Source organism: Salvelinus fontinalis, chromosome 40, assembly GCF_029448725.1.
Source record: "Salvelinus fontinalis isolate EN_2023a chromosome 40, ASM2944872v1, whole genome shotgun sequence".
Classification (NCBI taxonomy): domain Eukaryota; kingdom Metazoa; phylum Chordata; class Actinopteri; order Salmoniformes; family Salmonidae; genus Salvelinus; species Salvelinus fontinalis.
This window is the reverse complement of record NC_074704.1, coordinates 11169088-11195711: the sequence shown is the minus strand read 5'-3', so window position 1 is coordinate 11195711 and position 26624 is coordinate 11169088. Positions and strand designations below refer to the sequence as shown.

Here is a 26624-nt window from a genome sequence, read left to right as displayed (position 1 = left end):
GTCCTGAGGTCAAAGGAGCTGCACATCAATGATCTAACAGTACGTGTCAAACCACAGATTATCCATTATATTGACCAGGTACTCAATTGGCCGCTCTAACAATGAAAATAAATGTCTTCACAAATGGAAGGGATCAGGTGGGACCATTCTAGCTAATGTGTTTGGACACACCTACTCATTCCAGGGTATTCTTTATTTATTTCTACATTGTAGAATAACACAGAATAACACTTTTTTGGTTATTACATGATTCGGTGTTATTTCATTTTTTTTTTGTCTTATTCCACAATGTAGAAAATAGTAAATTTAAAAAAAACTTGAATATGGTCCAAACTTTTGATTGTTACGGTCTATCTATACACACACACACACACACACACACACACACACGTATATAGCAGCATTGTATAGATAGATATCTATATTGATTACTTTTTCAATGCTACTTTTAACTTATCCAATCACAGCTGTGAAACACAGAGGGACTTATGAGGTCACCATGTTTGCAGCAGACACGATCGCAGTTCAATAGAAATGCTGGTGGCGAGTGATTGATCCGTTTGATAAAATCCAATAGTGTTTTTTCTGAAATTTACCGGGATGTTACTTGTCCTACTTATATCAGTAGACTCAGAACAACCTAAGCATTACAAAACGTACATTAGATCAAATAAGCCATTACATTTTTTGTTAACCAAATTCGACACTCATTGACCTCCACACAAAAACTACTAGCTTGGCAAAATATAAAAAACACTGCATCTTCCTCTCTGGTCAAACTTATTCCATGATAACCCACAGCCTTTCGTTCCTCCCTTTTACTTGATTGATGAATTAAGGTCACTAATTAGTAAGGAACTCCCCTCACCTGGTTGTCCAGGTCTTAAACAAAAAAAACAGCAGACAATAGGCCCTTCATGGAATGAGTGAGACCCCTGTAGTAGAACAGGACTGAGAATATGTATGGAGGTTAATCAGAATTGTGGGGAAAAGCTGTGAATGAAACAGTATTGCATGTATATGGGGCTATATTTAAATGTACAATTTACACCACAGTGGATGTTCTTCATTTATGTCATATGGTTTTTGGGGTATGGTAGGCCAAGCTCTAGAACCACAATGAGGAAGTGCATTCAGTGGCTATTGGCTAAGAGTAGAAACTAAAGCATAGCATACCTTCAGAGAAAGCCTTTGGGTCATTGGCTCCCAATGCATGAGCCATGATCTGCATCGTAATGTTACTTGTGAGGATCATCCCTGGTATTTTAAAGTGATGCTCAAGATAAGCTAGCTACATATTCTTTCTAGGCATTTAAAATGTAACCACCGCCAGTCAGGTCAACTATAGGATTCAGTCTATATTCAATACAGAACTAAATGTAATAAATAACAAGTTGGCCCGTAGCATGAACACATGTCAGGGGATCGGTTGCCATGTGGAGAAGAAGCCTAATCACAGTAAACCTGGGTTCAATAACTACTTGATACCTTTCAAATACTTTGAGCGTTTCCTTTAGGCTGCCTGGAGTTTGAGTTTGCACATTTGGGACCTTTCTATTGTTTGCATTGCAACAGGCAAGCTCAATCAAGCACAGAAAAGTATTTCAACTAGTATTTAAACCCAGGTCTGAAAAACAGTTGTCAGTGTATGTAAAGTATGACACTGCTCCAAAATAAAAGTCATTTATTCTTACAAACAACCAGATACAAGCCTTTTACCGAAACCTTACAATGAAACAGCAATTAGCACATTTCCATTGCTCTTTCACATAAAAATCCAAGTTACTGTCAACTTGTTTTTTTACCACACTGCTGGTTAATATAATAACAGTTAAAACATAAAACAGTGATTCAAATTAAAATCGAAAAGAAAAAAAATGTAAAGAAAAAAATTCTTTGAAATAAGAACAGATTCTCCGTTTACATTCACATTCAACCTCGGGTGGCTTGACAACAGAAAAAGTGTAAAAATTTTTTTTTTTAAAGATTCAAAAAAAGAAACTTGAACAAAACAATGACCCAAGATAGCATCATTCTGAAAGCACTATTATTATTTCCTCTTTGTAATCCCTATACAGAACTGAACTACTTGTTAGACACATTTAGGTTACATTTACCACATGGTAAATAAAGAAATAGTCTGGTTTATGAAATAAAGTGATGGTGAAAATGACTGAGGGTTTAGGATTAATCAATTTTAGATCAATATAATGAAAGTAGAGAAAGACATGAGGGTCTTCTTTTCCTCCGGGGGAAGGCTTTAGAGGGTTGGTGGGGGGCTTGAGAGAGGGATGTGGTGTGTGTGGTACCTCCTATTTGTACTGATAGTTCATGTTTCCATATCCTGTGGGGTAGGATGTCTGCTGGGTCTGGGGAGTAGCAGCCGCCCCGTAGCCCTGGGCGGAGGCGTTCCCGTACATGCTGAAGCTCGATTGGTTGCCGTAGCCTACGGACCAATGAAACATCAATAAGAACAAGGCATTAAAAAATCAACCAATCAGATGCTCTACTAAAACTCTTTAAACAATTATTAAGACCACATTTGGATATCAAGTGACTAAAGACAGAACCAATATCAGAAATAATACCAGAATTCTCTATATATTGGTATACACACACATACAGAGTCTTCAGAAAGTATTCCCACTCCTTGACCTTTTTCACATTTTGTTGTTACAGCCTGAATTCAAAATTGAATAAATGTGGATTTTTTTGTCACTGGCCTATACACAATACCCCATAATGTCAAAATGGAATTATGTTTTTAGAAATGTAAACATTGGAAAAGCTGAAATGTCTTGAGCTAATAAGTATTCAACCCCTTTGTTATGACAAGGCTAAATTACGTTCCAGTATTTAATAAGTTGCATGGACTCCCTCTGTGTGCAGTAATTGTGTTTAACATGATTTTTGAATGACTGCCTCATCTCTGTACCCCACACATTATCATCATCCTCTGTTAGAATACTTCTGAAGGCACTGTTACATCAGCCAGTTACCGGTGTATGAATGCGTGTATGAGTGTGTGTGGCGGAAGGGGCCTCCTTTGGCCCCTTATATAGATTTTCACTCACCGAATTCCAACTCACCGTAACTGTACATTTGGCCCCCGGTGACAGAGCTGGGGTAGGCTGTACTGTACATAGAGTAGTCCACCTGTTGTTGCTGGGTCTGTTGGGCCTGAGCCTGAGCTGCAGTCAGCAGACTCTTCTTATCCCCTCCGTAGCCATAACTATAGGGGCTCTGCTGGTCCAGGGGAGGGGGCACCGACTGGTAGGCACCCAGGGAAGATGCACCGACCTGGGCTTGGGCGGTCATGGCGGCCGAGGTGGCGGAGGCGGTTATGGCCGGTGTGGTGTAGGATGGTTCGGGGTAGAAGGTGCCGTAGCCGGTGGTGTTGCCGCTGGCGTCTGCCTCTGTGGGGGCGTCACCGGTGGAGGTGGTTGTAGTGGAAGCAGCCTCTGTTGCACCCATACTGTACAGATCGTCTGAGGGAGAGATGGACAATGAAGTTACGATTGTGCGATTGGTGAAAGGACATTTAGTATTGGTTGGATGAACACTTAGCAAATGCTTTGAAGGGGATATCTTTTTGAGAAAAACTGAGAAATGTATAGTGATTGTCTCTGTATCTCAGCGAAACAACTTCAACTAGGAACTAAAAATACGGTTTATTTTCCTTTTAATTAGTCTTATTATACATTATTATTATTATTATTATGACAAATGCTCAACATTGTGTTGTAGCCCAGCCTCAGCATTTAAGTCAACATGATGGAGAGAGATGCTAGGGTTTAAATAAGAGAAGCAATGTGTAAGTGTTAAGACTCAACTTAGAGGCCAAGGACGACAGAAAGCAAAGCTAGCAGTCAGGGCCCCCTTAGCCCACTTCTGCGGCCCCATTCCTCCCTTCTTTTAAGTAGGCCTAATCACTAATTCAATCATTATACAGGTGATGCAAAGGGGGCACATGGCTATCTAATTCATGGATTTCTAGTGAGTGATAGGTTAGGTGTGTTCATTTGTGTTTGGTAACTTATCTCTTTAGCCTTATCTATTCTATAGCCACTTTGGTCTATTGAGTCACTGGTACCCATTTGAATTCCTTAAAAAGTACTTCCTTCAAGTATAATCATTAGTTCCCTTGACAACAGTGAGGAGAGAAGACACTTACGATAACCAGAGCCAGCACTGCTTCCATAATGGTAGTTTGCTGTTAACAAGAAAAGAGATATACATTTATTACTTTAACGCAAAGGAGCCAAAAAGAGTTGAACGATTTCCTAACAAGCTCTCTAGAACAGTCCGACTACAGGCTTATTGTCTAGTCATTAACTTATTTATAAAATAATCTAAAATAAGCCATATTTGAATGATTTTCTGATAACCTCATCTCTGTGAGAACATGCTCTTAAAGGCCTTAAGTCCAGTCTAGATCCAGAGATAGACGGTCCATGTGAAGCGTCCTACTTTGGTTGTAGCTGCTGCCAGTCGTAGGCTTTCCTCGACCCCTGCCTCGCCCGCGGCCCCGGTTGTTAGGCTCCGTGTCGGTTGGAATGCCTCGAATAGTGCCAAAGCCTGGGATATGCTGTTGAGGGAGGGTCAGAGGTCACTAAAGGGTTCCTAGTCATGGTGTCTGTGTGGATTAATTAATGGCTATTCCTAGTCATGATTCTATAGTATTGTGAGGTGCATAACATTGTGTGTACGAAAGATAAACTCAGCAGAAAAAGAAATGTCCCTTTTTCAGGACCCTGTCTTTCAAAGATATTTGGATTTTTACAAACTAACTTCACAGATCTTCATTGTAAAGGCTTTAAACACTGTTCCCCATGCTTGTTCAATGACCCATAAACAATTAATGAACATGCATCTGTGGAACGGTTGATTAAGACAACAATTAAGGAAATTAAGGTCACAGTTATGAAAACTTAGGACACTAAAGAGGCCTTTCTACTGACTCTGAAAAACACCAAAAGAAAGATGCCCAGGGTCCCTGCTCATCTGCGTGAACGTGCCTTAGGCATGCTGCAAGGAGGCATGCGGACTGCAGATATGGCCAGGGCAATAAATTGCAATGTCCATACTGTGAGACGCCTAAGACAGGACGATCAGCTGTCCGTGCTCGCAGTGGCAGACCACGTGTAACAACACCTGCACAGGATCGGTACATCCGAACATCACACCTGCGGGACAGGTACAGGATGGCAACAACAACTGCCGAGTTACACCAGGAACGCACAATCCCTCCATCAGTGCTCAGACTGTCCGCAATAGGCTGAGAGAGGCTGGACTGAGGGCTTGTAGGCCTGTTGTAAGGCAGGTCCTCACCAGACATCACCGGCAACAATGTCGCCTATGGACACAAACCCACCGTCGTTGGACCAGACAGGACTGGCAAAAATTGCTCTTCACTGACGAGTCGCGGTTTTGGCTCACCAGGGGTGATGGTCGGATTCGCGTTTATCGCCGAAGGAATGAGTGTTACACCGAGGCGGAGGGTCCGTCATGGTCTGGGGCGTTGTGTCACATCATCATCGGACTGTGCTTGTTGTCATTGCAGGCAATCTCAACGCTGTGCGTTACAGGGAAGACATCCTCCTCCCTCATGTGGTACCCTTCCTGCAGGCTCATCCTGACATGACCCTCCAGCATGACAATGCCACCAGCCATGCTGCTTGTTCTGTGCGTGATTTCCTGCAAGACAGGAATGTCAGTGTTCTGCCATGGCCAGCGAAGATCCCGGATCTCAATCCCATTGAGCACGTCTGGGACCTGTTGGATCGGAGGGTGAGGGCTAGGGCCATTCCCCGCAGAAATGTCTGGAAACTTGCAGGTGCCTTGGTGGGAGAGTGGGGTAACATCTCACAACAAGAACTGACAAATCTGGTGCTGTCCATGAGTTGATGCACTGCAGTACTTAATGCAGCTGGTGGCCACACCAGATACTGAATGTTCATTTTGACCCCCCCTTTGTTCAGGGACACATTATTCAATTTATGTTAGTCACATGTCTGTGGAACTTGTTCAGTTTATATCTCAGTTGTTGAATCTTGTTATGTTCATACAAATATTTACACGTTAAGTTTGCTGAAAATAAACGCAGTTGACAGTGAGAGGACATTTCTTTTTTTGCTGGGTTTATATCATGTCTTACCATGGAAGTGTATGTGACTGGTTTCTTCTTCTTGGGGTCAGAGTGAGGGTTATAGTAGGGCCCCGCCCCCTCTGGGAAAAGTTTGTCCAAAGCAGCTAAGGCTGCGTAGGCTTTGGCCTCCTTCTTGTTGGAGCCTCGACCTTTGAACTTCTGTCCATCTACCTCCACCTGTGAGTGGCGGAGGTGGTAACAAAGAGACACATGCTGGTTACTGTGTTTCCACATCCTGCTCTGTCAACTACATCTGGGCCCATATTCATAAAGCGTCTCAGAGTCGTAGTGCTGTTCTAGGATCGTAATGAATAAGATTCTACATAAACATGGGGGACCTGATCCTAGATCACCACTTCTACTCTGAGATGCTTTGTTGATACGAGCCCCAACCTTACTGGTTATTCATCTACTGTAGTTTCCAAATCCTTGCGCAATGAATCGATAGGATTGTCCCAAGCGTGCAAACCCCGCCCATCTGCCACTGACTGACCTCCATGACGAAGCACTTGTCATGGCTGCCCCCGGTCTCAGCAGAGAGCTCGTACTTCAGGCTGCGTCTCTTCTCGTTCAGCTCCATCACTGGGTTCTTCCCGTGCTTAGTGAGGATGGGACCGTTCTGATAGTATGGAAGACATAGCAGAACAGTCAAGTCCAATGAACATCAAGTCTATTGCAACATAACTGCTTTATAACTGCTTTATGAAAGTATTCTGTGAGATTCTGGCATTTAAGACCTTGTTCTACGTCCCCAGAGTCAGATAAACTCACGGATACCATTTTTATGTTGTTGCATGCAGTAGGAAGGAAGGAAGCGGTAGTTTCGCAAGCTAATGCTAACTATCGTTAGCGCAATGACGAAGTCCACAGGTACAGTAGCAATGCTTTGTGCTGCTTTATGAAAATATATTAAGTCAACCATTTTAAAAAGTAACAGGGAAAAGCCAGAGAACATAAGATATATGAAGAGAGAATGACAACCTCGTCAGATGCCATGGACGCATCACTTGCTGTAGGTGTGGATGGTACGTTGGCTCCTCCCTCTTCGCCTGGTTCAATCTTCACATCCGCCCCAGTGGGCAGGCCCAACTTCTGCAGGACCTGAGACGGACAGGGAGCGAGAGGACTTGGTGGACGGCAGCCATTATAGACAGAGACAATACAGATGACAAGGCATTCAATGCAAAAGCAGTGGATTACATTCTTGGAGAACAATGACATAACACTTTGATGACAGCAAGCGAAGGTTACAGAGAGAGGAGAAACACTACTCTTTCTTTCAAAGAGAGTAGCATTTGATTTCAGGGACCAACTTGTGTTGTACCAGTTAACCACCATCTTAAAGGGATAGTGCGATATGTGTCTAGTTACCCAGAGTCGTGGATACCATTTTTATGTCTCTACGTGCAGTATGAAGGAACTTCCAGGTAGTTTTGCACGCTAATGCTAACTAGTGTTAGCGCAATGACTGGAAGTCTACTGGTACAGCTAGCATGTTTTCGCCTAGGCATACAATCCCTTACCTTGGCAGCTAGGTGGAGTTTGGCGGTGCGTTTGGACGGCCCCGAGGCCTCGTACGTATCGCCGTCCACGTCTACGGACATGGTGAACACCGGGAAGTGCACTGGACCGCTCTGACCCGTCAGACGGTACTGCAGACCAGGCTTGTGCTGGTTGAGACGCATCAGGGCGTTCATGGCCATAGGAGAGTCCCCGGGCTTCTCTTCTGTGGCTGGGGGAAGGGAGAGTGAAAGAGAGACAGGGAGAGATAGTGAGAAAGAGATAGATGGGGGAGGCGGAGAAAGAGATATGGGGGAGGGGGGGAAATAGAGAAAGAGAGCATATCAGAACAGGAACAAATGTAACCTCCTCAGAGCCTCAATGGTAGATCAGCTAGGAAATATCCCATTCGAAGACCACTTCGGATACATACACGACTTCCTAGGAAATTTGGGATATTTCTGGAACTTCTGAGACTTCCTCTTCTTGCTGTCGTCTCCCCCTTTGTCCGCGGCATCATGAGGTCTCTTGGGAGGGTAGGTGGAACTGGCAAGGATCTGAGCTGGTAGGGACATGGAAAAGGGACAAGGTTCAGGAGAAGTTCAAATTCACAACACGTCAAGACTACTACTAGACAGCTAATATGAAAGTCACATTTGAGAAGCATGGGACAGGCCAGGAAGATCGCCAAAAACTGAGGAGATACTAACAACCGTAGTTTCTGAGACCTGGCCCTATGGTCCTCCTTGGTTCCCTGGCAGGCAGGGAATCCATCCCCAGCACCTTGTACAGCTGTCCGAACGCAGACAACCTTAGGGCATGCTGACAGGGAAAAACAAACATAGAACACAGTCAATCACAAAAGGAAGCACATGGGAGAGGATAACACAATTGATATTTGATATTCTACCTGGGGCATGTTTAGGACGCAACATAACAGAACTTTCAGTGACAAAAATCTTGTGTAGAACAGATATTATCGTTTTTCAAGTAGAGTAGGGAATCATGTCAGCTCCATTTGTTACAATTCTACCTGGAACGTTATAGGCATAAATATTTCACCTAACCGAATAAAACTGAAGCCTGTTTCACCTGGGCACTCTGTGTAATGTCCTCACGTTGCTGAGTGTCCAGGTGGCTGATGGCGTCCACCTTCTCCTTCTCACAAGGGTCCTTGATACCAGGACCGTCTTTGGACAACAGAGGAACATTTGAATTAGTTTAATTTGGTGGACGTCATTTCTTCATTGTTCTGAGAGGTGTTCCGCAAGGCTATGCTCTAGGCCCTATATTTTCTCTATTTACCCGATACAGGTCTTTAGGGATAAAAGACTTACCGGCCATCAGGATTCCAGACGCCAAGCACTCTAGAACTCTGCGGAAAGACTCCCCTGCTCCCATTGGCCGATCGCATGTTCCAATGGCCTTCTCACACAGCAGCTCTAAAGGCTAGACAGAACAGAGAGAAAACAGTAGATAATGAATCTAGTTCAGGCCTGGATCCCACCGCTGCCACCAAATGTAATAATATTTATTTTCTCATATTTAATAATTTATTGTATGACATGTATATCATTATAGTCAATATTACCTGTATTATATTAGTTTGACTTGACTCACCCATCCTCTGAGTGGAGCCCAGGTGGGGACGCGGTTACACAGGTCTCTCATAATACGGATCACGATGGCGGCCGACTTCAGGTCGTTGACCTTAGCCTAAGAGAGACAAGCACGGGCCGAGCTGAGTCAGAGGGTGCGATATCCAACGACCTACCTACCTAGAGCACTGGCAAATTAAATAAATAAAAAGGGGTGCAATATTCCAGTAGCCTCGCGAGCCGCATGATCCCGCGAGCTTACATGAATGCGCGCTGCAGGCAGCTCACAAGGCTAATATTCCTGGACAGCACAAAGGAAAAGTGTGATACGAGTCGAATTCAACCAATTGTGTAAGTACTGAGTCATCAGGAATATTGCACCCAGAGGTAGCATAGGAAGGTTAGTGCAGTATCCCTCCAATATACCATTGGAGCCAAACACTTAATTATGAGGGAAAGGGGATACCTAGTCAGCTGCACAACTTAATGTATTCAACCAAAATGTGCATTTAACCCAACCCCTCTGAACGAGCGATGGTTACATAGTGTGTAGGGATCCTTAAAAACAACGTCGCTACAATATCAGTTGTACTAGCAAATAACAGCAATATAGTTCCAAGGAAGATGGAATGAAATCATAGAAAACAATGAGGCATTGTGAGAGCATACAAACTCACAACTCATTATGGGACAAGGCAGAATAAAAGGCACATTTGAACACTTTATTTGACAAGTAAAGACGGGATGCAAACCTGGAACCACTTGGCGTGGCGGAGAGATGCCAAGGCAGTTAGGCATTTCTGCCTGTCCAGAACGTCCGCCGGCGCGTCGCTGTCGACCGTTAGCTTTTCTATTGGTCGATGGGTGGGACAAGAAGACAAGGTACGGTTTGACCAAGGGGGGGTTCTGTCTCGAGGCTCGGGGAGGGGGCAGCTTTTCCCAAGGCAGGACAAGGACTTCTACATCTGTATTGCTTGCTGTTTGGGGTTTTAGACTGGGTTTCTGTACAGCACTTTGTGACATCGGCTGGTGTAAAAAGGGCTTTATGAATAAATTTGATTGAAGGGGACTCCCCGCATTTATAGAGAATGGACTTACCCACCTACCCTGTAGCACAAACCCCTATGCTAGGTCTAAGTGATGAGAGTGTACTCTAGCCATCAGATTCACAGTGGGTACCAGAGCATAATATTTCTCAATATAAGGTTTCGCTCGGGGGATTTCTTATTCTTAATCAATCCTAGTCTTGGTACCCCTTCCCTCCGCCCCAGTGGTTTGGGTCATGCTGCTCTGCCCCTTTCCGAGACAGAATGAGAGGCCAGTTGGTCAAAGGTCCAGCGTCCCTAAAAACTGACACACTAGAAGGCTTAGTAAGAGAGAATCAATCAGGTTTGGAATTACTGTACAAGGCAGTTGGAATCAGAATGCATCTGTGGTCGGCTCGGTACTGCAGCAAAACTGATGACTGCTTGGCTTCAGCTTGGCTTCCCCCAGCAACCAAATCTGGCCTTGATCCAAGACAAGGCCATTCTCTTGGAGGACGTAGCTACTAAAGCGGATTGAACTCAAAATGCCCTTTTCCTGACTTTTAATTAGATCACATTCATCCCTTTTACCTCTCACATACACCCCCATGCATTACTCACTCACACACACATATTACTCCCTCTCACATACACTTTCCCTTCCATATCCTTCCATATCCTTTGCTTGTGACTGGTTGTGTTCCCATTCAACCAGGCAGGTCAAAGAAAGGGTTCAAAAACATTACCTGTCATGCCGATCAGTTTTGCTGCAATACAAGCCTCACGTTACACTGTTCTGCATTAAAAACACATGCAATCAAATCTATATCCGCGCATTGGCTGGCATTCTCAGAAAAGCCTTCATTTCTTAACTTGAACAATACAATTAACTGTAAATTAAGTCGTACATTACTGTTATTAAAATCACCAAGAACATTATTACACAATGCATTATTAACGACTAAAAGAGGCATTGTAGCGATGAAGATTGTCACCGTTTTGTTACCTAATTACAGCGAATAGAAGAACTCCGAGCTCCAGTGAAGAACCAATCAGATTGTTTGTTCACTGGCATCGGTTCTAAAGTAGCCACTGTGCAGGTTCCATTAATCTCTATATTGACTGATCAGGTATTTAAATGGTGTCTCAGTGTATGGATCAGTAGGGAGCTGCACAGTAACATGCTTTACGTGAATAGTAACACACAGATTATCAGCTGTTGCTGTAGCTCATTTGAAGTTGCCTGCTGTTAAGTGCAGTCCAGGGCTGCCTACATTCAGCAAAGCACAATGTTGTGGAACATTGCAGATAGAAATATCACACATAATATCTATTGGTGCACATATCTATCACAAATAGATCTCTACATCATATTTCTATCTGAGACGTCCCACAACGCTGTGCCCTGAACACAGCCGTGGTAGTGTTGGGCAGTCCCAGCCTCCTGGCGTGGTTTGAGGCTGGTCATACCTCCAGGTGGTCCCTCCAGGGGGGTGGTAGCTTCGGCACCCTCTGGCTCAGCCTCCATGCGGATCATGGGGGAGGTCAGGTGAATGGTTAGGGTCAGGACGGGCTCCTTGATGCTCTTGATCACAATCTCCGCCTCCTCTGGGATCTGGGTGACCTCATACTTGTCCTCTGTGACGAGCTTTAGTAGAGTTGGAATGATGGGAAAATAAATCAGTTAGGATTTTGGCTTACAGAAGGGTTGGCTTGGCGTACAGTACAGTACAGTACAGAAAGAGAGACAATATTAGCATAGAGGCAGCACCTTTCACAACCAAAAATACCTTATGTCCTATTGCAACTCTCTCGGTCACTCTCATTTCAAAATTACCAAAGAGAGACAACGTTAACATCATCGAAAGATATCGGTCTCCATTGGGAAAGAGGGACTTCCTGGTTGAGTAAAGGTTAAATGAAAGACACACACTACCTCAATCTGGGTGGAGAGGTTCTCAGCCACCTTCTTGAGCAGGGTGACGGTGGGTTTCTCAGTGCAGAGCAGCACCAGCTCCAGGTCCATGTCTCCCTTCAGCAGCAGGCCCTTGGCCACCAGGCCCACCCTCATCACCCCACGCAGGATACGCTCTGGAGGGGGAGCCACCTCACTGGGACAGGGGAGGGAGTACCAAGGAAATGCTTATTCAGAGACAAATGCAATAAGTAAATCTACAAGATATGAAGAACCACACATTTCCAAGATAAGATGTACTGTTATCCTTCACTTCTTTCTCTCTCTCTCTAAAAATGCATCTTGCCTTCCTATGTTGAAGTATTCATTACATTTTAGACTTTTAGCAGATGCTCTTATCCAGAATGACTTACAGGAGCAATTAGGGTTAAGTGCCTTGCTCAAGAGCACCAACAGATTTTTCACCTAGTCGGCTTGGGGATTCGAACCAGCGCCCTTTCGGTTACTGACGAAACGCTCTTAACCACTAGGCTACCTGCAGCCTAAGAGTCACAGATCTTAATTGCTTGGATTAGTGAAAGTAATAGGATGTTAATCCTGCTCTCAGCTATCCAATCCTGTATCAAGCTGAGCTTAACTCAAGGAAATGACGAAAGAAGCGTTTCCAAACAAATCAAATCAAACTTTATTTGTCACATGCGCCGAATACAACAAGTGTAGACTTTACCGTGAAATGCTTACTTACAAGCCCAACATTGCAATTCAAGAAAAGTTAAGAAAACATTTACCAAGTAGACTAGAGTAAAAAGTAATAATAAAAAGTAACACAATAAGGAGGCTATATACATGGGGCACCGGTACCAAGTCAGTGTGCGGGCGTACAGGTTAGTTGAGGTAATCTGTACACGTAGGTGGGGGTGAAGTGACTATGCACAGATAATAAACAGCAAGTAGCAGCAGTGTACAAAAGGGGGTAGAAGCTGTTGAGGAGCCTTTTGGTCCTAGACTTGGTGCTCCGGTACCGCTTGCCGTGCGGTAGCAGAGAGATCAGTCTATGACTTGGGTGACTGGAGTCTCTGACAATTTTATGGGCTTTCCTCTGACACCGCCTGGTATAGGTCCTGCAGTACCAGGGTCTTTGATCAGTCTTTCTTACCTCTCCTCTGTCCCCTCCACAGGTTTAGGCGCCACCCCAACTCCGGCCTCCACATCCAGCAGGTCGGAGACGGTCTTGAGGGCACACTCTACGTGGGAGATGACTGTCTGCACCGCCTCCAGCTCCTCAGACGATGGGTACACCGCCGCGTGCTTCGCCATCATGTGGCGGTCGTCGCTCACGAAGATACGCATGGGAGGCGTGCGCACCGGAGGGGCCTGGAAGAGAGAAGGTAAGATGGAAAAGGGTAAGTGAGATGTGGGTCGTGTTCAGTTGGGCACACAGCAGGAAAACGGGTTGTAAGGGAAAACTATGTTCTTATTGTAATAAAATCAACCGTGCGTCCTGCCTTTTTAAATGCCCGGCTATCTTTAGACAGCTGTTCGTTCCACAACACAAAATTCTAAAACAGTCTAGTTTTGTCTCCTCTAGTCTCTCCTTATATTGGCTGTTAGATGTGAAGTAGGCTTATTTTACTTTAATGCTTTTGGGTAAAGTTCGTTAACTTAAAAAAAAAATGTTATGGTATTAAAACAGTTATTTTATTTTCATGGCGGTCTTCATGCATAATTGTCGGTTACATGATTATACAGTTACCATGCCAGCCCTAAGCACTGCTTTAATTTGTTCCAATGGAATAGGATGTGTATGAATAATCTGGAAAACCAGTATGACTAGTAAGTACAAATAGACTGAGGGGAAAAACTGTGACTGGAAAATTATAGTTACTGTATCATCTACAACTTCTGCATTTACATGCCTCTTAGCAAGAGGGGAAATAAAATATTTTATTAATGGCCATCATGTTGGAAACAAATCATAGGCCCATTTGTCCAACATATCAAAGTAGGTGCAATTGGCTTCTCGTGTTGGCCTATAAACAGTATGCACAGCAGAGGAGGCTGGTGAGGGGAGGACGGGCTCATAGTAATGGCTAGAGCAGAGTGAATGGAATGGTATTAAACACATCACAGTTTCCAAGGGCTTGATACCATCCCATTCACTCCATTCCAGCCATTACAATGAGCCATCCTCCCCTCAACAGCCTTCTGCGCTGTACAGGTGAAACAAATTGTTCTTCAAGTAGAACTCAACACCTCGGGATAATTCTGATTCTCCAATCCTTGTGTTCATGCGGAGGTGACAGGCATTAGCCAGCGCTACATTCACACACAAAATGGAATTTGTATTGACGTGAAGAGAAACGGTCGAGGTGGAAGTTTGTACCTCAGTTTGGGGTCGGTTCTCCTCGATCTCCTGTATGGCGGCGATGTACTCATCGTACTGCCTCAGCTCCTCCTCGTAACAGAGACAGTCATACCAGTATCGCAGCTCCTCATATCTGGGAGGGGAGAGAGACACCAAGTAGTTAGAATAGAAACAAATTACAGCACTAAGTTCACCTCTGGAGATTCAACATCGACCAATTTTGGAAGAGATTAGTGCAACCTTTGGAGAGAATTGAAATGCCTTGTGTGTAGAAATACTACATTGTAGTTGTCATAATGTAACATTATTATAACCAGGTGGAGTTTTTTATTTTTATTTTTTATTTCACCTTTATTTAACCAGGTAGGCTAGTTGAGAACAAGTTCTCATTTGCAACTGCGACCTGGCCAAGATAAAGCATAGCAGTGTGAACAGACAACAACACAGAGTTACACATGGAGTAAACAATAAACAAGTCAATAACATGGTAGAAAAAAGAGAATCTATATACAATGTGTGCAAAAGGCATGAGGTAGGCAATAAATCGAGTAATTACAATTTAGCAGATTAACACTGGAGTGATAAATCATCAGATGATCATGTGCAAGAAGAGATACGTAAGAGTAAGAGTTAAAGGCATGGATGAGAGAAGGCACTGCTCAGTGTTCCTTGCATTTCCCCCCCATTAATGGTTAAAGGAAAATTCCACCCAAAAACTCTTTATCCATTGTTGATATAGTCCCAAAATATTTTGCATGTCAGAAATAGTTTCCCAGACATATAACTTTCAAAATACATAAATACAGCCAGTATGATGCATTTTGCACCATATAATGCAAAACCATCATACCTGCTATATTTTTGTATTTTGAAAGTTATATGACTGGAAAACTCTATATTTCTTACATGCAATACATTTTGGGACTATATCAACAATGGACTAATGAAACAAATATCCAAATATAGTTTTAGGTCGAGTTTTCCTTTAGGTTAGGATTGGGGAGGGGATGTGGATCCTAGATCTGTACCTCGTTGAAACTTCCCCCTGGAGCGATACAGTACCTGTCAAAGTCGTGTGGTAGCAGGCGGTGGCCTCGCTGTATCAGGCTGTCCCAGTACAGGAGCTCTTCATAGGCCTGCCGTTCGTCCCAGACTGCATCTGGCACTGGCTCTGCTGCCATAGCCATGAGCTTGTCTTTTTACTGCCACCTGTGTGACACCTGCTGTAGCCAGAGAAACAGAAACAATGAAAATCACTCTCTCTACAATGTACCACCTCATGACAAACACATTGGAAAGAAAACTATATACCGTTTGTATAAGAACATTTGGTGAAACTGAAGTTAGTGTGACGTACGGCAGGCTTGTACATCACGTGCCATCCCCGAGGTAACTACCTAGCTAACATTCGTAAACATACCAGGCAGTTGCACAACGACGTGCAGGTAAACTATGCTAACTAACTGTTTGTTTACCACAAAATGTGTAAGCAGCTGTCCATACCGCTTTTTGTAATTTGGTTTTAAAACAATAAAAAAACAAATTAAACACGCTGCAAACCAATAATTATTGGGCTAACAGAATTTGTTTTCAACCTGCGGTGCCGACGCCATTTTTTATGGCAAGATAGCTAGCTTGATACTACCAGATCACAGACCGTACCAGATGCTGTAGTTAGCAAGGTAAGCTAATACTTTTTTGACGTTTAATTCAGCACATAACTGCAATTAAATACATCGCTAGCAGAATGTCTGTATTAATGTACAAACACTAAAGTAACAACCTTTTCTAGATCGTTAAAAACACTCACCTGAGAAGGAAGGAGGCACGGTAATGTCGCGCTGTTTGGGGGCGTGGAGCTGCGCGGTGTCGCGCAATAATGACGTATTTTAGCAACACCTTGCTGGCTTCTTCTTCTGTGGGACAGTGGCGAACTACAGCCCTAAAAGGTGTATTGCCGCCACACAGTGGACGGTTTGAAAAACCAAAACAAGGTAAAAATAAAATCCATATGTGATAGGGAAACTAACTGGTCCTGCTGGTGAAAGGCAACCCGTGAAGGCCTATCTACCACCATCGACTCTTCAGGAGCACCTTTCAAACCCTCAACCCTTTTAACAGCGGCTGCATATGAAATGCTCTGTACAGACCTGAATTTGGCCACCTCATTCTCTTTCACCCTTGTAGGATAATTGAAAGATGTAACTTCATGGTTCCCACCACAATTGCAACATGTCACATTTTCCTCACTTTAAAACACATGATATGATCTTTTCCACAACTTGGACATCTCGGCTTCTCCCTTCTGCAAACACTTGAAACATGACCAAAAGCTTTACAATGGTCACACTCCATTGGTCATGGGATAAATGCTCTGACTCTGTAGTTAATATACCCCAACTGCGCTTGAGTAGGGAGAGACTCCATATCAACAAATAAAAGAACAGATAAACTCTTCACTTTTTCACCATTCATCACACCATTCATCCGACGTGCATCAATCACTCTAGGAATATTTTTAATCTCTTCAAAATCGACTTCTCACGAGATGCCAGATATAACCCCCTTGAGGGGTGTCCTGTTCCGAAGAGACACACACGACACTTCAAACTTATCAAATCGGGTGAGACGCAACACACGTTCCTTCTGATTCGCAGAAGCACAACAACTCTAAACAAGCCGCCTCTCGTGATCCTCTCAGCCTTCACTTTACCCAGCACGTTCTCCACCAGTTTGGATATCTCAAATAACACCTGGCTGCCACCTATTGTAGGCCGTATCTAGGGCATATCTAGGCCTACAGTAGGTGGCAGCCAGGTGTTATTTGAGATATCCAAACTGGTGGAGATACAATTGAAGTCGGAAGTTTACATACACCTTAGCCTGACATTTAATCCTAGTAAACATTCCCTGTCTTAGGTCAGTTAGGATCACCACTTAATTTTTTGAATGTGAAATGTCAGAATAAAGTATAGAGGATGATTTATTTCAGCTTTTATTTATTTCATCACATTCCCAGTGGGTCAGAAGTTTACATACACTCAATTAGTATTTGTTAGTATTGCCTTTAAATTGTTTAACTTGGGTCAAACATTTCGGGTAGCCTTCCACAAGCTTCCCACAATATGTTGGGTGAATTTTGTTCCATTCCTCCTGACAGAGCTGGTGTAACTGAGTCAGGTTTGTAGGCCTCCTTGCTCAGACACACTTTTTTAGTTCTGCCCACACATTCTCTATAGGATTTAGATTAGGGCTTTGTGATGGCCACTCCAATACCTTGACTTTGTTGTCCTTAAGCCATTTTGCCAGAACTTTGGAAGTATGCTTGGGGTCAATGTCCATTTGGAAGACCCATTTGCAACCAACCTTTAACTTCCTGACTGATGTCTTGAGATGTTGCTTCAATATATCTACATAATTTTCCTGCCTCATGATGTCATCTATTTTGTGAAGTGTACCAGTCCCTCCTGCAGCAAAGCACCCCCACAACTTGATGCTGCCACCTCCGTGCTTCACGGTTGGGATGGTGTTTTTCAGCTTGCAAGCCTCCCCCTTTTTCGTCCAAACATAACGATGGTCATTATGGCCAAACAGTTCTATTTTTGTTTCATCACACCAGAGGATATTTCTCCAAAAGGTATGATCTTTGTCCCCATGTGCAGTTGCAAACCGTAGTCTGGCTTTTTTATGGCGGTTTTGGAGCAGTGGCTTCTTCCTAGCTGAGCGGCCTTTCAGGTTATGTCGACATAGGACTCGTTTTACTGTGGATATAGATGCTTTTGTACCTGTTTCCTCCAGCATCTTCACAAGGTCCTTTGCTGTTGTTCTGAGATTGATTTGCACTTTTCGCACCAACGTACGTGTAACGATTGTCTACTTCTTCCTCCTCCTCAGACGAGGAGAGGAGAGAGGGATCGGAAGACCAATGTGCAGCAAGGTATGTAGACATAATGAATTTATTAGACACGAACTATACTTGAAATATTACAAAATAACAAACAACGTAGACTGACCTGAACATGCAAACTACATATAACGACGCACGCAATGAACAGGAAAAACGAACGAGACAGTACCGTGTGGTGCAATAAACACAGACACAGGGACAATCACCCACAAACAAACAGTGAGAACAACCTACCTTAATATGACTCTCAATCAGAGGAAATGCCAAACACCTGCCTCTAATTGAGAGCCATAGCAGGCAACCCTTTAACCCAACATAGAAACACAACACATAGAAATGCCCACCCAGCTCACGTCCTGACCAACAAAACAAAAGATTAACACAATAACTAGGGTCAGAACGTGACAGTACGTTCATCTCTAGGAAAGAGAACGCGTCTCCTTCCTGAGCGGTATGACGGCTGCGTGGTCCCATGGTGTTTATACTTGCGTACTATTGTTTGTACAGATGAACGTGGTACCTTCAGGCGTTTGGAAATTGCTCACAAGGATGAACCAGACCTGTGGAGGTCTACAATTTTTTCTGAGGTCTTGGCTGATTTCATTTGATTTTCCCATGATGTCAAGTAAAGAGGCACTGAGTTTGAAGGTAGACCTTGAAATAATTCCATAGGTACATCTCAAATTGACTCAAATGATGTCAATTAGCCTGTCAGAAGCTTCTAAGCCATGACATCATTTTCTGGAATTTTAAGCTGTTTAAAGGCACAGTCAACTTAGTGTATGTAAACTTCTGACCCACTGGAATTGTGATACAGTGAATTATAAGTGAAATAATCTGTCTGTAAACAATTGTTGGAAAAATGACTTGTGCCATGCACAAAGTAGATGTCCTAACCAACTTGCCAAAACTATAGTTTGTTAACAAGACATTTGTGGAGTGGTTGAACAACGAGTTTTAATGACTCCAACCTAAGTGTATGTAAACTTCCGACTTCAACTGTACATACGTGGCTACCACAATTTTATTCAGTGTGGCTTGGAGTCCAACATTTTATAGGAAAGAACTATGAGTGTTATTTATTGACTGCCATGGTCGATATAATTTGCTATTTAATTTACTGACTCTAAACCAACATTCCTTTCTTGCTCTCACATTTCCAGCATAGTTTCCAGAATCTTATCATTTGAATGAAAAAAAGACCAAGTCAGACAGAATATATGAATTGTAGACAAGACTGTAAAGTCTAGAGACTATAGAGGAAGGATTGTAAAGGGCCCTGAGAAATGAATAAATCAAGCGTTGGACTTAGAACTGAACAGGGATGTTTTATGAGGTGTTATGATGACCCTCAGTCCTGGTTTGTTGGGTTGGCTTGTGTTGTTGCATGTGTTTAGGGAATTTGGTGTTTTGCTGACTTTGGCCTTTCTCCAAATGTATGATTTAAAAGCTGTGTCAAACATACAGTTATTTGAGAGGAAAGTTTTCAGAGAACTACGTAGGCGGTAAGCAGGCTGCAGTATTTATCTTCAGTTTCCCATTGAAGAATAGTCACTTGATCATAACAGTCACTGTTTACTAGAATGGACCCAGTTACACCATTTGATTTCTTTGCATCGTGTGTTTTTCCACCATATATTCAGGATACTGTACACCCTTTGAACATACTGTATTATTGTAATACTGTATTTAATACCTTGGCGGAGAGGAGAAAAAAAAGGACAACAACGCTATCTAATTCAGTCAAAACATTCTTCTTTATTTCATCACATTCAATTGCTTTACATTCCATAACTTCTTTACACGTCCCCAGAGAATTGAGGAAAAGCAATAAATATTTATAACTTGTACAATATTTGACATGAAGTAGCATTTTTATACATCAGAAGCTCAGGAAAAATCATAGTTCTCCCTTTACTTAACAAGCAATCTTAATCTTAGCATAACATTTACATAGCATACAACTCCGTTTCTTTGGAATCGTTCTGGAATCGTTAGACATCGATGATGTTAAAATGTCATTGTTAAACCTTAATTAACCAACAGACTTCAGAATAATCAAATGTAACGTTCCACAAATGAGATCCAATATGTTGAATGAATTGTGATATTTTTATGCGTTACATTCTATTCATGAAGATATGTAGCTTGGCTTTGACCTTCTGATCTCTCAGATGAACCTGTGCTGATATAGCTGCACATTTTCATACGCTTCAAGCCTTTGACCTACTCACTATGCAAGTGTGTTTCTCAACTCTCCATCTGTGGGGTAATGTGTTTCTCAACTCTCCATCTGTGGGGTAATGTGTTTCTCAACTCTCCATCTGTGGGCTAATGTGTTTCTCAACTCTCCATCTGTGGGGTAAAGTGTTTCTCAACTCTCCATCTGTGGGCTAATGTGTTTCTCAACTCTCCATCTGTGGGGTATTGTGTTTCTCAACTCTCGGTCAGTGGGATAATGCAGACTGACTGGTCCAATAGACCGTACTCGGACACCGGGTATGTCCGTACTCAATTCCTAGTTTTAATTTAAGAGATATCCAAAGGAGGATGATCTTAGCTTGCCAGTCACTGTGATAAAGAAGATTGAGAGATACTGCCATGGCTGAAGAACATGTAATCCTCATTTTTCAGAGCATCGTATCCTTCACTATACGTGATAACAGAAATGTCCTCTTTTTCTGTTGGTGACCTCCACAAAGTACCAAGGACCACGCTCTCTGCATGATGAGTAACCTTGCCTGAGACCTAAAGAGTTGCTTTGGCTCCCTGGTCAATACTAGGCTTTAGCTTAGCGGGCTAATGCAGTCTTCTTCTGTCATTCACTCGAACACATGTCGGTCACACAGTCATATCCTGTTGACTGTATTCTTCTCCAAGCTTTGACTCTGAAAGGGGTTCCACTCCCAGCGTCGGAGCACACTCCCGTTCAAATCGGCCTGGCGCTTGGTTATGATCTTATATCCTGTTAACGGGATTGTTCTCTGAGCTCTTGCTCTGAAACGAGTTCCCCTCCCAGCGTCGGAGCACACTCCCGTTCAAATCGGCCTGGCGCTTGGTGATGAGGTAGATCTTGCGGAGGACGGCCCGGCGCAGCAGGATATAGACCCAGGGGTCCAGGATCTGGTTCCAGGAAGCCAGCCTCACGCCCATCAAATTCAACGTCTCGTAGGTGGCCATGTCAGCTTTATCAATGGAGCCCCTATAGGAGCGCATCACCGACATGAGCCCGAAGATCTGGGGCATAAGAGAAGAGATATAATTGTTCATTGCTATACTTTGATCCAGAAGCATCATGCAACCAATTTTTTTGATGGGGCATTGACGACCTAATTCGATTTCTTTGGAATAATTATGCGGAAAATAAACTATCTTGTGTATTTGGATGGAATCAGTGGCATCAGCATCTACACTTGTTCATGTCCTAGGCAGCGATTGTCCCACTCACCAGCAGAGGGCTCCAGCAGATACAGGACGTGACCATGATGCCCACCAGCTGCACCACCATCTCTATATCATGGCTCTTGGCTACTGAGCGGTGGCTGTGGGACGTTGAGTAGCCCGATGGCCTCCGTCTCAGCCTGGCCAGAACCAGGGTCAGCCCGCTGATGGTGTTACACACCAGGGCCACCCCCAGCGACGTCAGGCCCAGCCCGGAGAAGAGCGTGACGAAGGCTACGTCCGCTTCCTGGGTGTCGTTAGCTAAGACCTGGATGAAGGAGAAGACAGACATCTAGTCGTTGCTGTATGTAACTCTGTACTGTCATATGCCTCCAAAAACATCCCATTCACTTTAATGGTGGTAGGCAGATTTACTAAACGTCACATTGTTAAAATAACTCCCATAGACCTTTGAGAATGTTCAACCCGAAGCATTAGGGGAGCTCAGTATCTGGCTGCCAGGGCTGGGGTCAATTCAAATTGAATTAAATCAATAAATTATACACAAAAACGTTTTTCCATTTCTTACATTTTTTATTAAAATCACTTTCTGAACTGACAGATGTCAATTCGAATTGACCCCAGCCCTGCTGGCTACTGACCTTGATAAAACACCAGCTGTTGGGGTGCTGGTAGGTGTATGACCCCAGCTGGAAACAGGGCAGCAGGGCCACGCAGAGGGCCACCAGCCAGATACCAGAGAGGGACAGCTTGGTACGGGTGGTGGTAACTAAGGAGGAGTGGAGCAGCGGCTGCGTAACACCCAGGCAGCGCTCGGCGGCCATCGCACAGCCCAGGAAGAGCGGGCACAGGCCGAAGAACACCATAGATCCACCCAGGAACTGGCACATGGGGTCGGTCGAGCCGTTTGAGGACGCGGCGGCCGCCTCGGGGAACACCCCTCCGGAGAGGTAAAGCCGGAGGACCAGCGCTCCCGGGATGATGTGGCCAAAAAAGTCTGTCAGTACCAGGGAACTGGCGAAGAGGAGGAAGGTGGCTTTGGAGCGTCGGCGCTGGTGGGAGTAGGCGTTGGCCAGGATGAACAAGGCCACGATGTTGGAGATGACGCCCAGGGTCATGGAGAGAGCGGCTGCGATCGGGCCTCCGGACATAGGCTTGTCCAAGGTGAGGTTCCCCTGGTGAGCCAGACTCTCCATTTCCACCTATACAATATGCAATATACAATACAACTTTATGTCCAATCACAATCGGAACTGTGTCTTTTTGCTGTCTTGTGTTATCCAACCCACCGGACATCACACATACACACACACAGAAGTGAAACCAGCCTCCCTCCATTAGCTAGTTCTGGCCCCCGGGACTTTAACCAGTGACCTTCCGGTTACTGTTCCACTTCTCTAATATCTGGCCTACCTACCATCTCCGTGTCCCACTGGCTGAGGTTGGAGAGGGGGTCGAGGGCCCCCGGGGGCCCGGAGAGGTTGTAGTGATTCATGGCTAGCATCACTGGGCTTTGAAGGTCAGGAACCCCATCACTGAGAGAGGCTGAGAAGAGAAGGGGAGAGACAATATGATTATAGTGGTATTTCAGGCTTCAATGACCTGTAAGTAACATGGGGGAATGGGGTCATCGTATAGGTAGCAATATAGATGGAAAACACACACAGTCAATACTAGAATTCAGACTCTCAAGTTTCAGCAACACATGTCTTCTTCCCTATCTTCCCTAGCTATCTACTAGCTATAAAATATCATGAGGATGAGTAGCTCATGAATGACACCACAGTTCTCTATCCTATTTAACCCACATAGATACAGAATATGCTTTAAAGCCCCTTTAAACTTAAACTTGACAAAAATAGCTATTTGTACCTCAGAGACTGTTTGCATTGACTCTCCACACATCCAACCCTTACACACAAGCACAAACACAGAAGCACACATAAACACACACACACACACACACACACACACACACACACACACACACACACACACACACACACACTGCTGTTCTATTATATACAATTTATTCAACTGCGCAACCAAGACACTATCCACTTTATATTTGTAACACAGTCATACTTGACATAACACATTCATTATCTATACTGTATATTCTATTGTGTACATATCAGTTTTACTATGCATACTACCTTCCTCTAATTACTCATTCTTTTTTATTTACTTTTGATTTTTATTGATATTGTACTGCGATGTTGAGCATCTATCACGCAAGCATTTCACTTAAACTTTTATACCTGCTGTAAACTGTGTACATGATGAATAATGATTTTTATTTATTTTACATTTTTATTTGAGGTAATAGCACCTAACCCCTAACCACAGGTCTCGGATCAGCTCATTCTACCCCAATTCCCAAACATAACCATTAAGCAATCATTAAACAATATCTGATCCTGTATCAGCGGTTAGAAACAGCTTCCACCTAATCCCACAGAACAGCTGCTCTATTCACCCGTAGGTTGTACAATTGATGTACAACGCATTTGACACAATAGTTGTGACACAACTGATATTTCCGTGATACAACTGAGAGGTTGTCTGCACACAAATATAGACACAACCATTCTGCAGTGTCTCCACACACTGGTGTAATGACTTTTCTGCTGAAAAACGCTCTGTTGTATCACACAATCTGTTGTCCATTAGTCATAAGCCACTGACGGGTTAGAACGAAGGGCAAGTTATAACAGTTCCCTGTTGACAAGCACATAACTATTGAGACACATTCCATGAGCAGCTTCAATCCCTCAGGCTGTGTTCTAGATCAGGGAGGCAGCAGGCAACACACGCTCTCTCTCTTGACAAAATGCTTTCCTCACATTAACACTTGTCTTTGGGAAGCATGGAAACATGGACATTACATTGAGGTGATGGTTCTTTTTTAAACCGCCTCAACTGGTCTGTGTTCGTTGGTGTAAAAGTAGACTTTCAAGCAATACATCTTAAGCAAAAAGACACATTTCTGATAACTCTACACACAGCAGTGTGTCTATATTGTATTGATGTGGCAGACAGTCTAGAGGCTATGTTTCTAATACAGATTTGTCTGTTTTATTCAGTGGTCTAATGTCACTAATAGAGGTGATATATGCTGCCAAGATTATTCTACCCAACTCATTTAATAACTAGGCTGTTCTATTCTACTCAATTATATTCTATTATTTTCTGTTCTATTATAGTAAAAAATATCCCAACAGGTGGTTTTGCACCTGTTTACATTCAGTATAAATGCATATGTGTGTCATGAATAGACCTACATACTCACTAAACTTGAGGAAAACAGTTCTCCAGGCACAGCTCACCCTTACTGTAAATGAAACTAAAATGGATTGACCTGTCACCTTTCACTATCATCCTAATCACCCTACTCAATGACGAATTATTACCTTATCATCGAGTCACCCTGTAATTATTATTGAGTTCAAGGTGTGTTTAGCTATTTTAAATATGCACTAGCATGCCAAACATACCACTGACATCTCTTTGTGGCTCTGAAACATTCTTAGCATCATTTCTTTGAGGAGAGTTATTTTTTCCAAAGCTGTACATTTGCTTACCCTTTATTAATACTGTTGCCATACACAGAAAAAAAATAAAAAGCCATAATAATTATGATAATAAAACATTTAATGAATAATCATTACCATTACAGATAGGGATGAATAATTCCAGTCAATTGTGATGTCCACCCTGTCAACGGAATAGTCCGTGGTGTTATTCTAAATCCAGATTCCAGAAAGATATACAGGTATCTATATAATCCAAAGAAACCGTTGAAAACGAAACACATTCACCAAACTCTTCCTAAATCGACTGGTGCAGAATAAAAGTACTCTAAAAGAAGAACCATTGTTCCATGATATAACTTCGGCAGAATGACGACATTGAGTTCATATTCTCCATTGTTCTCGGAAAACAAATGTTCAACAACTTCCCAACAGAATTGCCTTCATCGCTTTTAAATCCGTTTGATTGGAATATCATGACCGGAGAGTGAGCGCGAGGATTATTCCAATGCTGCGGACAGGCTGTACCGCAGGTTCTCTGACGCGTGCTTCTCAATAGCGTTTTATATAGCGCCGTGTCCTAATGGATAGGTAGCCCATGGGCGGCCCCGTGAATCAAGTTTAAGTCCTATTAATTTCAGACATAGAAGAACACTTTTTCATGTAATTTGTCCATGTTTACATGTACTTTTTAAGGTCACTGTTATACTAGGCTACTGTAGCCAATGTGAGTCACATTACTTTTGAATATCAGTCTGTATATACACGGTTCAGGAAATAATAACTTAAATAGCATTACAATAACCAGCTGCCGAACATCTATAGTTTAAAACAGAAATATTTAAATATGTGGTTGTTTTTAAATAGTCATTATTGATTAATTTGATCATTATTGCTCAGTAAAAATGACATGAGCGTATGGTCTATAACCCACAAGCAGTAGGTTAGACAGTATAGTGCAGCCTGTATAGGCATGTGTCAAATGATACTTATACTTATAATTCCCCATTAAATACTGGTATCCAGTAATTCAGGCTATTTTCTGTGCTCCTGTAAAAATACATTTGTTGCAAGTGTTTTTAACCTGTTTTTAACTCAGAGTATCCCTTGAGGTATTGTAGCAAAATTGTCACATACACCAGATAGGTGCAGGGAAATGTGTTGTTTTACAGGGTCAGTCATTGTATTATGGCACCACTGGAGCAAATGAAGGTTAACTGCCTTGCTCAAG

The 26624-nt window shown here is 43.2% G+C and overlaps 2 protein-coding genes across 5 annotated transcripts; both read right to left on the bottom strand.

Annotated features, from left to right (window-relative positions):
- Nucleotides 1-1669: 1669 nt before the first annotated feature.
- On the bottom strand, nt 1670-16462 carry LOC129839992 (interleukin enhancer-binding factor 3-like). 4 transcript variants are annotated; one of them, XM_055907757.1, is made up of 20 exons: nt 16362-16462; nt 15614-15774; nt 14570-14684; nt 13343-13560; nt 12208-12382; nt 11742-11919; nt 9999-10096; nt 9269-9364; nt 8986-9097; nt 8741-8838; nt 8359-8470; nt 8082-8210; nt 7672-7880; nt 7130-7249; nt 6642-6767; nt 6158-6325; nt 4471-4588; nt 4175-4213; nt 3075-3488; nt 1670-2446 (listed from the first exon to the last, which is right to left on the bottom strand). In XM_055907757.1, exons 2-20 carry the CDS (start codon nt 15736-15738, stop codon nt 2313-2315), a joined length of 2784 nt encoding a protein of 927 aa, XP_055763732.1. In that variant the 5' UTR covers nt 15739-15774; nt 16362-16462; the 3' UTR covers nt 1670-2312. The 4 variants fall into 4 exon arrangements, with proteins under 4 accessions (XP_055763732.1, XP_055763734.1, XP_055763733.1 ...); XM_055907759.1 differs by having other exon boundaries at nt 3090-3488; XM_055907758.1 differs by having other exon boundaries at nt 15614-15771; nt 16362-16440.
- A 3734-nt stretch (nt 16463-20196) lies between these two features.
- On the bottom strand, nt 20197-25915 carry ptger1a (prostaglandin E receptor 1a (subtype EP1)). The gene is made up of 5 exons (XM_055907276.1): nt 25532-25915; nt 23278-23405; nt 22502-23062; nt 21907-22167; nt 20197-21695 (listed from the first exon to the last, which is right to left on the bottom strand). Exons 2-5 carry the CDS (start codon nt 23362-23364, stop codon nt 21417-21419), a joined length of 1188 nt encoding a protein of 395 aa, XP_055763251.1. The 5' UTR covers nt 23365-23405; nt 25532-25915; the 3' UTR covers nt 20197-21416.
- Nucleotides 25916-26624: the final 709 nt, after the last annotated feature.